This window comes from Thalassophryne amazonica, chromosome 5 (assembly GCF_902500255.1).
Source record: "Thalassophryne amazonica chromosome 5, fThaAma1.1, whole genome shotgun sequence".
Lineage (NCBI taxonomy): Eukaryota > Metazoa > Chordata > Actinopteri > Batrachoidiformes > Batrachoididae > Thalassophryne > Thalassophryne amazonica.
The window spans coordinates 116,668,150-116,686,309 of NC_047107.1; the positions used below are offsets into that span (position 1 = coordinate 116,668,150).

The 18,160-nt window shown below is 42.1% G+C and overlaps 1 protein-coding gene across 1 annotated transcript in view; it reads right to left on the reverse strand.

Annotated features, from left to right (window-relative positions):
• The window catches only part of LOC117511177 (GRAM domain-containing protein 2B), a 94,982-nt gene that overhangs the window by 6,891 nt on the left and 69,931 nt on the right, over positions 1–18,160 (reverse strand). The window contains exons 7-10 of the mRNA XM_034171162.1: positions 15,825–15,896; positions 15,634–15,720; positions 13,916–14,027; positions 3,542–3,611 (exon numbers count right to left, since the gene is read on the reverse strand). Of these exons, the coding sequence (XP_034027053.1) occupies positions 3,542–3,611; positions 13,916–14,027; positions 15,634–15,720; positions 15,825–15,896 (341 nt within the window). The remainder of the gene's footprint in view (positions 1–3,541; positions 3,612–13,915; positions 14,028–15,633; positions 15,721–15,824; positions 15,897–18,160) is intronic.

The window sequence follows — 18,160 nt, forward strand, 5'->3', positions numbered from 1 at the left end:
AAGCAGACGATCATTCACCACTTTAGTGAGAGCCGTCACTGTGGAATGCTATTTTCTAAAAGCAGACTGCAGTGGCTCAAAGAGATTAATGGACTGCATTTATATAGCACTTTTCTATCTGCATCAGACACACAAAGCACATTACACATCAATGCCTCACATTCACCCTGATGTTACGCTGCTGCATCCACTACACACCGGGAGCAACTAGGGGATTAAGGACCTTGCCCAAGTGCCCTCAGTGATGTTCCGGTCAGGCTGGGATTTGAACCGAGGATCCTTTGGTCTCAAGCCCAACGCTTAACCACTAGACCATCACCTCCCCTATTCTCAGTAAGGTGGTCCACTAGCTACCGTGAAACCACTTTTTCCAGAATTTTAGAGTAAAATGATACATTTGATATTGGCCTGTAGTTTTTCAATTCACTAGGGTCAAGATTAGGTTTCTTAAGGAATGGTTTAATCACTGCAGATTTGAAACATTTAGGAACAAATCCAGAAGTTAATGAGAGATTAATAATTTCCAGCACAGTCAGCCCAAGAGTGGGCCACAGGTCCTTAAACAATTTTATTGGTAGGATCAAATAAGCAGGTTGTACTTTTTGTATATGTTACGAGTTTTGTCAGCACACCTCGTGAGATACTATCAAATTCTGCAAATCTAGGTAATACCTCAGTAATGGCACCTACCTCACTAGCAGGGTGTAGTGGCTGCATTAATGCATGCTGGGATATGTTTAACCTAATGTCTTCTATTTTCTTCTCGAAGTAATCCAAGAAATCTTGTGCTGTAAAAGGAGAGTGACTTACAAGTGGTTGTCCATGAATAAGTGTTGCCACCGTGTTGAACAAGAACTTTGAGATATGCTTGGTTTTGTTGACCTTAATAATTATTAATATTAAAATACGCCACATTGGCCATGTCCACATGTGAGGGACAATTAATCTCAAAGGTTAATAACTACTAAAAGTATTTAAATTCACTACAGTTCTGGTGCCATCTTGTGTGGCCAAATTATTAGAGCTTTAAATTGTTACAATTGTAAATCCATTGAAAATACATGGATGACACAACAATGTGAAAACACTTATTTCCACTGTTTCCCCTTAAAAAATAACAAATAGAAGTAATAATAATATCAATAATATTAATAATAATATTAATAATAATTTCTATTATTATTATTATAATAGTGTGTATAGTATAACAACAACCTAAACAATTTATAAATATATTAAAACAGTAAATTAACATTAAAAATACATAATGAACAGGAAATAAAAGGGTTGAGTTCTTCAAAAACCTGTTGAGGGCTAATGTTCTAAACACATTCTGGTCTCACACGCCATTCCAACTGATTATAGAATTTTTGCACAATTTATTACCACCCTTGAAAAATGCCAGCTACCTATTTTATAAATACTACCCAGTCTACAGCCATGGATCCCCATGGGCATCATACTAGTTTTATTGTTTATCACTCAACAAAAATATAAACGCAACACTTTTGGTTTTGCTCCCATTTTGTATGAGATGAACTCAAAGATCTAAAACTTTTTCCACATACACAATATCACCATTTCCCTCAAATATTGTTCACAAACCAGTCTAAATCTGTGATCGTGAGCACTTCTCCTTTGCTGAAATAATCCATCCCACCTCACAGGTGTGCCATACCAAGATGCTGATTAGACACCATGATTAGTGCACAGGTGTGCCTTAGACTGTCCACAATAAAAGGCCACTCTGAAAGGTGCAGTTTTATCACACAGCACAATGCCACAGATATCGCAAGATTTGAGGGAGCGTGCAATTGGCATGCTGACAGCAGGAATGTCAACCAGAGCTGTTGCTCGTGTATTGAACGTTCATTTCTCTACCATAAGCCGTCTCCAAAGGCGTTTCAGAGAATTTGGCAGTACATCCAACCAGCCTCACAACCGCAGACCACGTGTAACCACACCAGCCCAGGACCTCCACATCCAGCATGTTCACCTCCAAGATCGTCTGAGACCAGCCACTCGGACAGCTGCTGAAACAATCGGTTTGCATAACCAAAGAATTTCTGCCCATCTGTCAGAAACCGTCTCAGGGAAGCTCATCTGCATGCTCGTCGTCCTCATCGGGGTCTCGACCTGACTCCAGTTCGTCGTCATATCCGACTTGAGTGGGCAAATGCTCACATTCGCTGGCGTTTGGCACGTTGGAGAGGTGTTCTCTTCATGGATGAATCCCGGTTCACACTGTTCAGGGCAGATGGCAGACAGCGTGTGTGGCGTCGTGTGGGTGAGTGGTTTTCTGATGTCAATGTTGTGGATCGAGTGGCCCATGGTGGCGGTGGGGTTATGGTATGGGCAGGCGTCTGTTATGGACGAAGAACACAGGTGCATTTTATTGATGGCATTTTGAATGCACAGAGATACTGTGACGAGATCCTGAGGCCCATTGTTGTACCATCCAAGAACATCACCTCATGTTGCAGCAGGATAATGCACGGCCCCATGTTGCAAGGATCTGTACACAATTCTTGGAACCTGAAAATGTCCCAGTTCTTGCATGGCCGGCATACTCACCGGACATGTCACCCATTGAGCATGTTTGGGATGCTCTGGACCGGCGTATACGACAGCATGTACCAGTTCCTGCCAATATCCAGCAACTTCACACAGCCATTGAAGAGGAGTGGACCAACATTCCACAGGCTACAATTGACAACCTGATCAACTCTATGCGAAGGAGATGTGTTGCACTGCATGAGGCAAATGGTGGTCACACCAGATACTGACTGGTATCCCCCCCCCAATAAAACAAAACTGCACCTTTCAGAGTGGCCTTTTATTGTGGGCAGTCTAAGGCACACCTGTGCACTAATCATGGTGTCTAATCAGCATCTTGATATGGCACACCTGTGAGGTGGGATGGATTATCTCAGCAAAGGAGAAGTGCTCACTATCACAGATTTCGACTGGTTTGTGAACAATATTTGAGGGAAATGGTGATATTGTGTATGTGGAAAAAGTTTTAGATCTTTGAGTTCATCTCATACAAAATGGGAGCAAAACCAAAAGTGTTGCATTTATATTTTTGTTGAGTGTAGTATTACTAAATGTCTCCATCTGCTGTGCTCTTTATTTACTGTTTTACATTAGTGTTAGAATATGTCTGTCTCTTCACCATGTAATAGTGAGAAACATCCTTTTGATTCCTTTGTATGTGTGGTGCATGTGAAGAAATTGACAAGTTAATAAATCAGTCTTTCAGAATGTGCCAATAAGGAATGGCCACCAAAGCTCACTAAGGTGAAGCATTGAAGCAGTAAGGTAAAATTTTATCTTTTTCTGCTGGTGTTTACTTTTTTGATGGTTGGTTTTGGTTTAGTTTTGCTGTGTGAACTGTCAGAGTGCATGTGTATTGTGTACCCATTTATGTAATGTCATCATCATATAGCTGAACATTAGCTTAGCAGGTAAAATGGCACATTATTTACTGTATGATGGAAAAAAACTGAGCCAATGAATGATTGAATTAATATATACTTACAAGAACAGGTAGACAAACAGCAGCGTGTTGAGAGAAATAGCTTCTTTACTGTTTATCACCACATGTGAACCTGTAAACAGACATTACATCATTACAGGTGTTGTCACACTATGACAGAGTGAATAAACTGATTAGTACTAGTTTGAAATAATTTGGCCGTTGGCAAATTTCACTAAATCCATTGGCCACCCTTGGATTTGGGGCTCTGATGGATGGATGACGTCAAAACAGGAAGCCCTGGCTCTGATTGCATGCCAGTCAACATTCTTTGAAAAATATATATACCAGATTACACAGGAAATTTTGCTGAGTAAACCAATTCAACATAGTGTAAAATCAACTCTTATTGGAGTAGAACCATTTGCAATGATGAGACAGTGTTGCAGACAGAACGGTACGCCCTGCCTTCACTGCGCATGCATCATCAGCCATGGTTCACCGATTAACACCTTGTTTCTGCTTCAAACCGCATTCCACTCATCATCTTTCTCAGCGACAGATATCTGAAGCTTTTGTACAACAATCATTTCCACATAAATTCAGCATTATTTCATCAGAAAAGGTGTAGGAAGTGATCACAGTGCCGAAGCTACACGAGCTGCTAGCTATTGCGTTCACTGACCATCCATCATTTCAAAGCGTCACCAATTTACGCTTCGTTTCTGCTTAAAATTACCTTGTTTCTGCTTAAAACTGATTTTAGAATGATTTAAGAGGTTTTACCTTGCCATCTGGTTAATAATACCATTAATCCATTTGATCGCTTTGGGTGAAGAGAGTCCGTCCACAGGGGCTGCTGAGCTCTGGAATGACGCATGTGCATTGGAGGCAGGGTGGGAGGACCGTTCGTTTGGCAACAACGGTAGAGCTGATTTCACTCATCAATAGAGTGTTTTTTTAATCAATTTAGACTGGGATCAAATGTTATCCCAGCAGAGTAAATTTTACTCAGCAAAATTTACTGTGTATGAATCATTACTTCCAACTCTTTAACTTGTGCAAACATTGCATATGCCTCAACAAGACTGAATAATAATGATTACATAGAAAGTGGTGTCTGTAATTTCACTCCTGCTGTGTCCACACATAGAATAGAAAACAAATGATCCGCACAACCACAGCGCTCTGATACAAAAAAGGTTTTATTTAACAAGACGTAACGTTTCGGGCAACCTGCCCTTCGTCAGACACGACTTGTGATCCATTCGCTGTATGACAAAGGGCAACTATGTGGGGCTCCAGAAGAAAAACAAACCTCCCTTCATCAGCCTACGGATCTGGTGTCATTGACATTGGTTCTACTCATAGCGCTTAGCTTGGCATGGCGCGATTTGACACTGTGGCGCAATCCACAAACATGGCCGATTCCACGCTTTCGGGAGAGGAACATGCTTTGTTCTGAATTTTCTCCTGGCCACACAAAAGGAAAGGATAAAATCTGTGGTTAGATCCATGTTTTGAAGACCATTCTCGCGCTGTGCTCGGCTTCACTTGTGCTGTTTGTACGAGACGTACTATATATATATATATATGTATAACCAACTCCCACTTTCAAAATTTTATCTTTGGAAAATCTGTCCACATAATAAAGAACACTAGTCATGTGACGACATCCTTGCAAAGTACACATTTTAACCATTTTAACATATTCACAGTCAAAGTAAAAAACAAAAAAAACAAACACTTATTTCACACTGTAAAAAAAATTACAGTTTTCCTCATTCAGTTTAGAGGCTTGACCTGAGATGATGTCACCAAAATTCATAATCCTTGAGGTTTCTGAGTGTTTATCAAAGGCTAAAGCTAATTTTCCCATGTTTATGACTTCATTTCTCTGGGCATATGGCACCAAAAATAAAATGAAATGCAACAACATTTTCATAATTCTTTATTTAGTTAGAATAGTCAGCTCATTTGACATTTTATTTACTTGTGATATCTACTTTAAACCTGTTAACTTTTTATGAGGTCATTGATTACTTCCTCACTGCCCATGTCACACAAATGATTAAGGTTTACCTGATTCAGAGTGGGTAACTCTGTACTTAAACAATCCAGCACTCGCTGTGTGCCTTCCCAACATCACCCAGTTTACTGTCTGCCACGTACATTCAACATGTGGCACAGTTAGCATAGCCTCACAGTACAGATTCTTGATGTTTGTACCAGTGTCTATCCTATTTCAAATGTGTATGTGTGGGTTTGTTGTTGTTTTTGTGGGTTGGGTCAGATTTGGACTGTTAATCAGTGTATATTTTTTCAAGGCAGGCAGTGTGGACTGCCTCCTATGAGGGGTCAGGTGGGTGAGGGTGTTAAACCATACCTGACTATATATCACTCAGTACAGTTCTCTGTATAGAGACAAGACTTGTGATCGATTCAAGGCGGCAATGTTCAGTAATTTTCATGATCAATAAATTAATTTGAGGTTAAATTGAAACCCTGGAGTCTTGTTCACAAATGGAGGTAAGAATCAGAATTGAATATATTGCCAAGTAAGTTCTCACATACAAGGAATTTGATCTGGTGTCACTGATGCATAATCAATAAAAGAAAATACTTCTGTAAGAAGTAATGGATGCCTAAACAACAATCAAAAGAAAAGGAAAAAAAATATTTCTGTAAGCAGTAAATGAGTCAAGTGCAAAACTAAACACAAAAAGGGCAAAACTAAGTTTACTGTCAAATAGATATAGTGGAATGGGGCTGTGCAGGCATACAGGTGAACAGTACAGGGAGGATCAGTCTGTACTTTGTGAGAGTTGGGGGGCAGGGTAAATGGGGGTTTCTGGGATTATTTGTAAGTCTAGCTGTGGACAGAAAGAAACTGTTTTTGTGTATTGAGATTTTAGTCCTGATGGACTTCAGCCATCTGCCAAAGGGGAGAGTGACAAAAGGTTTATGTCCTGGGTGAGACGGATCGGCCACTATCTTCTTTGCTCACCTCAGGGCCCTGGAGGTGTACAGGTCAAGAAGGGATGGCAATCACCTTTTCTGCTGTGTGGATGATATGCTGCAGTCTGCTCCTGTCCTTAGCAGTGGCAGTAGCGTACAAGACAGTGATGGTAATGGAGAAAGAGATGATAGACTCACTAGTGGCTGTGTAGAAGTTCACCATCATTGTTTTTTGCAGGTTGAACTTCCTTAGCTGCTGCAGAAAGTACATCCTCTGTTGTGCTCACTTGGTGAGAGAGATGACGTTCAACTCCCACTTGAAGTCCTTGTGTAATGTAATGTGATGTGGTCCCGAGGTAACAGAAGGCTTCTTCAGTGGCAACTGGGAAGTCACACAGGGTGATGGGGCTGGTTGGAACTGGGTTCTTCCTGAGGTCACCAACCATCTCCACTGTCTTGAGGGCACTGAGCTTCAGATTGTTTTGTTTGTATCAAGACACCAGGTGATCGATCTCCCATCTGTAGGCAGACTGGTTCCCATCAGAGATGAGTCCGATGAGGGTTGTATCATCTATGAACTTCAGGAGCTTTATAAACTGGTGGCTAGAGGTGCAGCTGTTGGTGTACAAGGAGAAGATTAGAGGGGAAAGAATGCAGCCTTGGGGGAGATCTGGTACTGATGGGCTGTGTGTTGGAAATGTGCCCCCCCAGCGTCATGTGCTACCTTCTGTTCTTGAAAGCCTCCTCCTTCTGCCGACTCAACTGTTTGAGTTTAGGATTGAACCACAGTTTGTCTTTGTTATACCTCACCATGGTTTGTGATGAAATGCAGCAGTCCTCACAGAAGCTGATATATCAATCAATCAATCAATTTTTTTTTTATATAGCGCCAAATCACAACAAACAGTTGCCCCAAGGCGCTTTATATTGTAAGGCAAGGCCATACAATAATGATGTAAAACCCCAACGGTCAAAACGACCCCCTGTGAGCAAGCACTTGGCTACAGTGGGAAGGAAAAACTCCCTTTTAACAGGAAGAAACCTCCAGCAGAACCAGGCTCAGGGAGGGGCAGTCTTCTGCTGGGACTGGTTGGGGCTGAGGGAGAGAACCAGGAAAAAGACATGCTGTGGAGGGGAGCAGAGATCGATCACTAATGATTAAATGCAGAGTGGTGCATACAGAGCAAAAAGAGAAAGAAACAGTGCATCATGGGAACCCCCCAGCAGTCTACGTCTATAGCAGCATAACTAAGGGATGGTTCAGGGTCACCTGATCCAGCCCTAACTATAAGCTTTAGCAAAAAGGAAAGTTTTAAGCCTAATCTTAAAAGTAGAGAGGGTGTCTGTCTCCCTGATCTGAATTGGGAGCTGGTTCCACAGGAGAGGAGCCTGAAAGCTGAAGGCTCTGCCTCCCATTCTACTCTTACAAACCCTAGGAACTACAAGTAAGCCTGCAGTCTGAGAGCGAAGTGCTCTATTGGGGTGATATGGTACTACGAGGTCCCTAAGATAAGATGGGACCTGATTATTCAAAACCTTATAAGTAAGAAGAAGAATTTTAAATTCTATTCTAGAATTAACAGGAAGCCAATGAAGAGAGGCCAATATGGGTGAGATATGCTCTCTCCTTCTAGTCCCCGTCAGCACTCTAGCTGCAGCATTTTGAATTAACTGAAGGCTTTTTAGGGAACTTTTAGGACAACCTGATAATAATGAATTACAATAGTCCAGCCTAGAGGAAATAAATGCATGAATTAGTTTTTCAGCATCACTCTGAGACAAGACCTTTCTGATTTTAGAGATATTGCGTAAATGCAAAAAAGCAGTCCTACATATTTGTTTAATATGCGCTTTGAATGACATATCCTGATCAAAAATGACTCCAAGATTTCTCACAGTATTACTAGAGGTCAGGGTAATGCCATCCAGAGTAAGGATCTGGTTAGACACCATGTTTCTAAGATTTGTGGGGCCAAGAACAATAACTTCAGTTTTATCTGAGTTTAAAAGCAGGAAATTAGAGGTCATCCATGTCTTTATGTCTGTAAGACAATCCTGCAGTTTAGCTAATTGGTGTGTGTCCTCTGGCTTCATGGATAGATAAAGCTGGGTATCATCTGCGTAACAATGAAAATTTAAGCAATACCGTCTAATAATACTGCCTAAGGGAAGCATATATAAAGTGAATAAAATTGGTCCTAGCACAGAACCTTGTGGAACTCCATAATTAACTTTAGTCTGTGAAGAAGATTCCCCATTTACATGAACAAATTGTAATCTATTAGACAAATATGATTCAAACCACCGCAGCGCAGTGCCTTTAATACCTATGGCATGCTCTAATCTCTGTAATAAAATTTTATGGTCAACAGTATCAAAAGCAGCACTGAGGTCTAACAGAACAAGCACAGAGATGAGTCCACTGTCCGAGGCCATAAGAAGATCATTTGTAACCTTCACTAATGCTGTTTCTGTACTATGATGAATTCTAAAACCTGACTGAAACTCTTCAAATAGACCATTCCTCTGCAGATGATCAGTTAGCTGTTTTACAACTACCCTTTCAAGAATTTTTGAGAGAAAAGGAAGGTTGGAGATTGGCCTATAATTAGCTAAGATAGCTGGGTCAAGTGATGGCTTTTTAAGTAATGGTTTAATTACTGCCACCTTAAAAGCCTGTGGTACATAGCCAACTAACAAAGATAGATTGATCATATTTAAGATCGAAGCATTAAATAATGGTAGGGCTTCCTTGAGCAGCCTGGTAGGAATGGGGTCTAATAAACATGTTGATGGTTTGGATGAAGTAACTAATGAAAATAACTCAGACAGAACAATCGGAGAGAAAGAGTCTAACCAAATACCGGCATCACTGAAAGCAGCCAAAGATAACGATACGTCTTTGGGATGGTTATGAGTAATTTTTTCTCTAATAGTTCAAATTTTGTTAGCAAAGAAAGTCATGAACTCATTACTAGTTAAAGATAATGGAATACTCAGCTCAATAGAGCTCTGACTCTTTGTCAGCCTGGCTACAGTGCTGAAAAGAAACCTGGGGTTGTTCTTATTTTCTTCAATTAGTGATGAGTAGAAAGATGTCCTAGCTTTACGGAGGGCTTTTTTATAGAGCAACAGACTCTTTTTCCAGGCTAAGTGAAGATCTTCTAAATTAGTGAGACGCCATTTCCTCTCCAACTTACGGGTTATCTGCTTTAAGCTACGAGTTTGAGAGTTATACCATGGAGTCAGACACTTCTGATTTAAAGCTCTCTTTTTCAGAGGAGCTACAGCATCCAAAGTTGTCTTCAATGAGGATGTAAAACTATTGACGAGATACTCTATCTCCCTTACAGAGCCTAGGTAGCCACTCTGCACTGTGTTGCCACATGGCATTAGAGAACACAAAGAAGGAATCATATCCTTAAACCTAGTTACAGCGCTTTCTGAAAGACTTCTAGTGTAATGAAACTTATTCCCTACTGCTGGGTAGTCCATCAGAGTAAATGTAAATGTTATTAAAAAATGATCAGACAGAAGGGAGTTTTCAGGGAATACTGTTAAGTCTTCTATTTCCATACCATAAGTCAGAACAAGATCTAAGATATGATTAAAGTGGTGGGTGGACTCATTTACTTTTTGAGCAAAGCCAATAGAGTCTAATAATAGATTAAATGCAGTGTTGAGGCTGTCATTCTCAGCATCTGTGTGGATGTTAAAATCGCCCACTATAATTATCTTATCTGAGCTAAGCACTAAGTCAGACAAAAGGTCTGAAAATTCACAGAGAAACTCACAGTAACGACCAGGTGGACGATAGATAATAACAAATAAAACTGGTTTTTGGGACTTCCAATTTGGATGGACAAGACTAAGAGACAAGCTTTCAAATGAATTAAAGCTCTGTCTGGGTTTTTGATTAATTAATAAGCTGGAATGGAAGATTGCTGCTAATCCACCGCCCCGGCCCGTGCTACGAGCATTCTGACAGTTAGTGTGACTCGGGGGTGTTGACTCATTTAAACTAACATATTCATCCTGCTGTAACCAGGTTTCTGTTAGGCAGAATAAATCAATATGTTGATCAATTATTATATCATTTACCAACAGGGACTTAGAAGAGAGAGACCTAATGTTTAATAGACCACATTTAACTGTTTTAGTCTGTGGTGCAGTAGAAGGTGCTATATTATTTTTTCTTTTTGAATTTTTATGCTTAAATAGATTTTTGCTGGTTATTGGTAGTCTGGGAGCAGGCACCGTCTCTACGGGGATGGGGTAATGAGGGGATGGCAGGGGGAGAGAAGCTGCAGAGAGGTGTGTAAGACTACAACTCTGCTTCCTGGTCCCAACCCTGGATAGTCACGGTTTGGAGGATTTAAGAAAATTAGCCAGATTTCTAGAAATGAGAGCTGCTCCATCCAAAGTGGGATGGATGCCGTCTCTCCTAACAAGACCAGGTTTTCCCCAGAAGCTTTGCCAATTATCTATGAAGCCCACCTCATTTTTTGGACACCACTCAGACAGCCAGCAATTCAAGGAGAACATGCGGCTAAACATGTCACTCCCGGTCTGATTGGGGAGGGGCCCAGAGAAAACTACAGAGTCCGACATTGTTTTTGCAAAGTTACACACCGATTTAATGTTAATTTTAGTGACCTCCGATTGGCGTAACCGAGTGTCATTACTGCCGACGTGAATTACAATCTTACCAAATTTACGCTTAGCCTTAACCAGCAGTTTCAAATTTCCTTCAATGTCGCCTGCTCTGGCCCCCGGAAGACAATTGACTATGGTTGCTGGTGTCGCTAACTTCACATTTCTCAAAACAGAGTCGCCAATAACCAGAGTTTGATCCTCGGCGGGTGTGTCGTCGAGTGGGGAAAAACGGTTAGAAATGTGAATGGGTTGGCGGTGTACACGGGGCTTCTGTTTAGGGCTACGCTTCCTCCTCACAGTCACCCAGTCGGCCTGCTTTCCCGGCTGCTCGGGATCTGCCAGGGGGGAACTAACGGCGGCTAAGCTACCTTGGTCCGCACCGACTACAGGGGCCTGGCTAGCTGTAGAATTTTCCACGGTGCGGAGCCGAGTCTCCAATTCGCCCAGCCTGGCCTCCAAAGCTACGAATAAGCTACACTTATTACAAGTACGATTACTGCTAAAGGAGGCCGAGGAATAACTAAACATTTCACACCCAGAGCAGAAAAGTGCGGGAGAGACGGGAGAAGCCGCCATGCTAAATCGGCTAAGAGCTAGTAGCTACGCTAAGCTAGAAGTCACAGCATCTGTGTACTCATCCAGACTGTTGGTGGCAGTCTTGAACACATCCCAGTCTGTTTTTTCTAAACATGCCTGTAGACCCTCCACAGCCTCACTGCTCCACAGTTTAGATGTCCTCACTACAGGTTTGCAGAGTTTTAATTTCTGTTTGTAGGTAGGAATCAGTTGGGTCATGACATGGTCAGCATGTCCCAGTGCAGCACGTGAGATGAGATGATAAGCACTGTTCATAGTTGTGTAACAGTGATCCAAAATTCTGTCCTCTCTGGCCAGACATTTGATGAGCTGTCTGTGTTTGGGAAGTTCGTGGGAGAGGTTACCTTTGCTAAAGTTGCCCAGGACAATAACTAAAGAGTCTGGATTAGTCTGCTCCACATGCAGTATCTAGTGTACGTTGTGCTTTGTGAACGTTAGCCAGCGGTGTGATGTATGTACCAGCCAGGATGAATGAGCTGAACTCACATGGCGAGTAGAACGGTTGGCAGTTCATAAAAAAAGTTTCCAAATCAGAAGTGCTGTTGGATCACTGTTACATTGTTACACCAGTCAGTGTTGATGTAAAAACAGATTGCACCACCTTTTGTTTTGTTGGAGAGTACTGTGTCTCAGTCCACTGTGAAAAGTTTGGAGCCTACCAGCTGCAGCGCAGAGACCGGTATTGATCCACAGAGCCACGTCTCCGTGAAGCACAAAACAGCAGATGTGGTGAAATCTTTGCTTTTTCCCACCAGTAGCTGGAGTTTTTTGGTTTTAGTTTGCAGAGAGCACACGCTGGGGAGGAATATTCCTGGTAGCAGTGTACGTTGGCTGCGGCACCACAGTCAAACAAATGCTCCGGCTCGTCTCCCCGTCCTGTGGCGTTTCGCTGCGTGCACCAAGGTGAGGACATCTTTGACCAAAATGCTCAATAGGTCCACTGAAGGCTCGATAAAAATGGGAAACAAATCCGCTGGCCTTATTCCCCTGATCTTCAAGAGTTCAATGCGGTGAAAGAGATCCAGGAACCGTTGCATATCACAGGAGTAAAATACAAAAACAGACAAAAGAATGTGCAGCAAAACACAGAGGCAGCCATTTGCAGTGCCATCTTATACTAAGGTGTAGAATGAGATCGATAGACGGATTGGGGTGGCATGTGATGTTTTATGGATTCTGTGCTGGACTGTTGTGGTGAAGAAGGAGCTGAGTCAGAAGGTGAGACCCTCAATTTACCAGTTGATTTACACTCCTATCTTCACCTATGACCATGAACTTTGTGTAATGGCCGAAAGAATAAGGTTACGGATCCAAATGGTGGAAATGAGCTTCCTCTGTCAGATATCTGGGCTTACACTCCTGACCAGAGTGAGAAGCTCATCTATCCAGGCAGGACTCTGAGTAGCGCCAGTGTTTCTTCGCATCAAAGAAACATCAGCCACCTGAGGTGGTATCCTCACTGGCATCTGGTGAGGATGTCTCCTGGATGTCTCCCAATGGAGGTCTTCCAGACACATCCAAGTGGGAGAAGGCCCCGCAGACGATTCACGGCATGCTGGAGGGATTATATTTCCCAGCTACCTTGGGAATTGTTCAGGATACTCCGGGGAGAGTTACAGGACTTGGCTACCTCGGTTTGAGCTGCTTAGTCTACTACCACCATGACCAGGACTCAGATAAGTGACAGAAAATGAACGAATGAATGACTAATCTAGATTTTATTTTTAATTTGCTATTTTTTGCTTCTGTAAAATGCATAAACTACATTTTCAAAGTTAATCACAGCTTGCTAGACTCCAAGGTCACATCTTCAAATTTATCACATCTGACCAACAGTTGAAAGTCCAAAAATATTCCATTCTTAATGATACAATACAGAAAACGATCAAAGTGTGCTTTTATCCAACTGGTGTGGCAGATATTCTAAGATTTTTACACTTGCTTACGTAAATGACAAACCTTGAATTTACATGTTTCTTTATTGCCGTTATTATTGCATGTCATGACCCACTGTCGCCAAGCGTTTGCTCATAGGGGGTCGTTTTGACCGTTGGGGTTTTTCTGTAATTATTGTATGGCTTTTGCCTTGCAATATAAAGCGCCTTGGGGCAACTGTTGTTGTGATTTGGCGCTATATAAATAAAATTGATTTGATTTGATTTGATCATTTTGATTAATTAATAAATCTTGACAACTGGCTGATTTTGATTGGTTGTTTGTTAATACCTGCTATCTTGTCATCAGTGGGGGTTTGTGAATCTGAGCTGCTGCTCTCCTCCATTTCTTGACTCTGGTGTCTCGCTGTTCCATCCAGATCACTGAAATCAGCTGGAAAACTCTGCCAAAAAACAACTGACAATGCAAACTTTAGCAGTCCAAAGGCTTAGTGCTGAGACTTGTAAAGCACACATTTGAGCCCACCTGTGGGGGTTAATTTGTAATTAATTTGGCATCCAAAATAACCTCAAGTTAATATGATCCAGTGCAAAATGACCAAGAACAATTTGACGCAATTTAAAGTGAAATGAGCCAAAACAGACCAAGCATGATGGAGAACCATCATAGAAACAAAGTGTATAAAGCCCAGTGCATCAGATGTCACATTAAATTGTTTCTGCATGAGACCTAAGTCCTACAGAGGCACTGAGGCTAATTACAACAGAGATTTGATCGTATGGCTGTTGGTCTCCTTTCATTGGCTTCCTGTGCCTGTGAGACCAGATTTTAAGGTTTTGTTGATGCCTTAAAAGGGTGCAATAGTTGTCCACTCAATTATCTTGCAGAACTTAATGAGCCTTATGTGCTGTCACATACCCTGCAGGCTCAGCATGCAAGCATGCTCTGCTTTACTAAGCAGAACAAAGGTTTGACAGCGTGCAGGGCTTTTGTTTATGGGACTATTCCACAGAGCACCGGTCCTTCCCATTTAATCCGAAATAGCAAATCAGTGTGAAGCGTGTGAAGCTCTTACTTTCACCCCTGATTATTTCCCATCTTTAACTTAATAATGACATTAAATAATGATCCGACAGGTATCTTGTGTCGTGGCAGACATAGTGTGTATGACAAACTGATGGTATTCTTTTCTGTCTGGATTCGGGCTAACAAATTAATTCAAGTCTATTATATAAATAGTCTGATCCTCTTCTGTATTTGTTTTGACAAATAGTGGCTGTACAAATGTGGGACTGAGTTTGAATAAATGTCACAGCACAGTAACAGCATGGAAAATTCAGATTTTTCCTAAAACTCTCTTAAAAACATTGATCGTGTCCACACTGTCTGGTTGTTACATACTAACAAGATGGTGACACTCTGGCAACAGCCAGCCAATGAGCAGATGCCTCAGTCCTCCATCTAGTGAGTAAATAGAAATCGATGATCTTCACCTGGTGGACATTTACCATTAATGCTGGTACAATAGAATTAATGCAGGTACACCAGAATTTTGCCAAAAGCTCTAGTAAACAATATTTAACAAAATGTAAATCTATATAAATATAATATAATAGAAATATAAATATAAATATAAATAGTAGAGGGGTGGTGGCCAAGTGGTTAATGTGCTTGGTTTCAGTTCAGAAGGTTCTGGGTTCAAATCCCACCCCTGCCACATTTCTCCATGTAATGTGGAGTTGCGTCAGGACGGGCATCCAGTGTAAAACCTGTGCCAATTCAACATGCAGATCCACCTTGGATTTGCTGTGACGACCCCGAGTGCAAACAAGAGAGCAGCCGAAGGGACTTACTAAATCTATATAAATAAACAGATGACCTCATCAGCAATATTGTCTACACTGCCTGACAGTTGAGGCAGGTGTCAGCAATTTCTAAGAACTGTGGTCAGATTGAGATATTTTGCTATCCTGGACATTTGGATCCTGAAAATGATGGCTGAGACTTGAAAGTGGCTTAAATCTGCCATATTTATATGGTTCACTGACCAGAGGAAAGTGTGGGGATTGTGGTGACCTTTGACCTCTGAAGCTGTTCTCTGCTGAAGATAGGATGGGGCTGCTGCATGGACTCTTCTTTCCATAAAAAATGAAAAAAAAAAAAACAGACAAACATCAGATATGTTTGTTGTAGATTTGACCTTCATCTGTTACAAGGTCATGCTGTACATCTGTTCTACCTTCAGGTGAAGACATATGGATATCAGGAACTTGTAGGTGTTATCTCTGGACAAGAAGGATACAAACACGTACTGCAACAGAAATACACCAATTTTACTGCAAATGTTTACTCCTTTTGACGTCTTTTTGCACAACAACCATTTTTGCTGCTGTTAATGTGACTGTGTTTGTCCTGGTTCAGGGTTAGTTTCTTTCTTTTTTTGCCAGATATGGTAAATGTACATGGACTACATTTATAAAGCACTTTTGTGGTCAAACTCTTTACAATAATGCCTCACATTCACCCATTCACAGCCACACACACATTTGTTATGGCACATATTGTCGTAGGGCATATATTGTCGCCATGACCATATATGCCAATGTTCAAAGGCACCGGCACATCATGTCGCCGGCACATTTGTCCAAAGCGACAATATATACCGACAATCCAGGCACATATTGCTGCCGGTCATTTGAGCAAGAAGTAAGGGCCCCTTCACACATAATACGAATAAGTACAAATCAGGGCGAATCATGACAGAACAGCTTGTATGAGCGATCCACGAAAACACTGAGCCGACTGGCAGGCGTGAATGGTCCCGCTTGCAACGGTTTCATGCACAACACCGTTGCGTGCACGAAACCATTGCAGCGGGAACACAGTGCGAGCAGCTGGAAGTGTAACCACATCGCGCAGCTGCTGTGAAAATAAATAAACACATGCCACCCACATGATTCGAACCTGCAATTTACAAAATCTCTGATTGCCAGCCAGAAACTTTACCACTGCACTACCATCGCTGGCCTGTAAAAGATGCAGAAAAATGCCTGAAATCAACAAGGAGATGGATGTATTTAAAACCACACACCATAAAAAACGCCACATTTTATTGAATTCCTCTTATCAAGTGAACAATACAAGTATGAACCATCTGTTCCTTTGTAAATGACCCATGGTCACAGACGTACAGTCATGAAATGACATGAATGCAGGGCGTTCTTATCATGTTCACATCTACTGGTCCAGTGTGTCCAGCCGGCCCCGCGGGCATGTCCGGCCCTACGCGCATGTCTTGTGCAACAGAGCTCACATGGGTGATGTGACATTCAGATCACCCACTGCGTGTTACGATCTGACGGTCCATATCACCTGGGGCAGCCTGTCAATGTGCGCGCCGTGCGCTCGCTCGCCACAGCCCGTCGCTACAGCGATATATGTTTTGATGTATTTCCACGTGAGGACAGCAAACAGATGCGTGGAGACCTGCATGGAGGTCTAAAATGTAGGCTTCCCGTGGATACGCACCAGGTTCTATTCTGGCAGTTTATCGTGCGAGTGCATGTAAAGTGTCACATTTATTTTCTTGCCAGCCTTCTTGACAGCACCAGGACTTTTCACGACAAATGCACACAGGACCAAGAAAGATGGTTCGATCCATTCTGTACTGACTGGCAATGCGTAACGTGGAGATGCTTCTGCGCTGGCTGCAGAACATCACATCATTTCAGCATGACTTTTAGCACTCACATGTTGGTGAATTATTCAAAGCGCTCGGGTGATATTGGCTCAGTAATAATAAAAATGCTGGCACCGTTGCTGCTTCTGCTGCAGATGGCAGTGACACAACAGGGTGCGCGACAGAGACCCTGAACCCTCACACTTTACAAAAGCACAGTGAAAATTTCAGATAAAATAGTCACTGTGTGGTGCAGTTGCTTTTTTTCCCCGTCTGCATATATATAGTAATGGTAACTGCCACACTGGCAGAACCAATTATGAACATTAATACACATATATGCAATTTATTCTTGCAAGACAGAAGGTATGTAGTGTGTGTGTGTCTGTGTGAGACCCCCATCCGCCCTTCTCGATCAGCCTTCAGCATCCTACTCAAGGCTAACCGACAACTTCTGTCAGGAAGGGCCAACCACCAAAACAACATGAAGACAGACAAGAATGATGTGTGGCGCAGTTGCTGAGTCGTCTCGCACGCTCCCTCCCTCACCATGGGTTTGCCAAAGCGTGCAGTTGAACAGAAAAGGACTGCAAGGAATTTAGGCATACCATCATCTACACTCCATAATATAATCAGAAGATTCAGAGAATCTGGAGAACTTTCTGTTCTACACATAAGTGGCAAGGCCAAAACCAACATTGACTGCCTGTGACCTTCGATCCCTCAGGCGGCACTGCTTTAAAAACAGACATCATTGTGTAAAGGATCTTTCCGCGCGGGCTCAGGAACACTTCAGAAAACCATTGTCAGTTGGTATGGGGGCTTGTTAGTGCCCATGGCATGGGCAACTTACACATCTGTGATGGCACCATCAATGCTGAAAGGTACATCCAGGT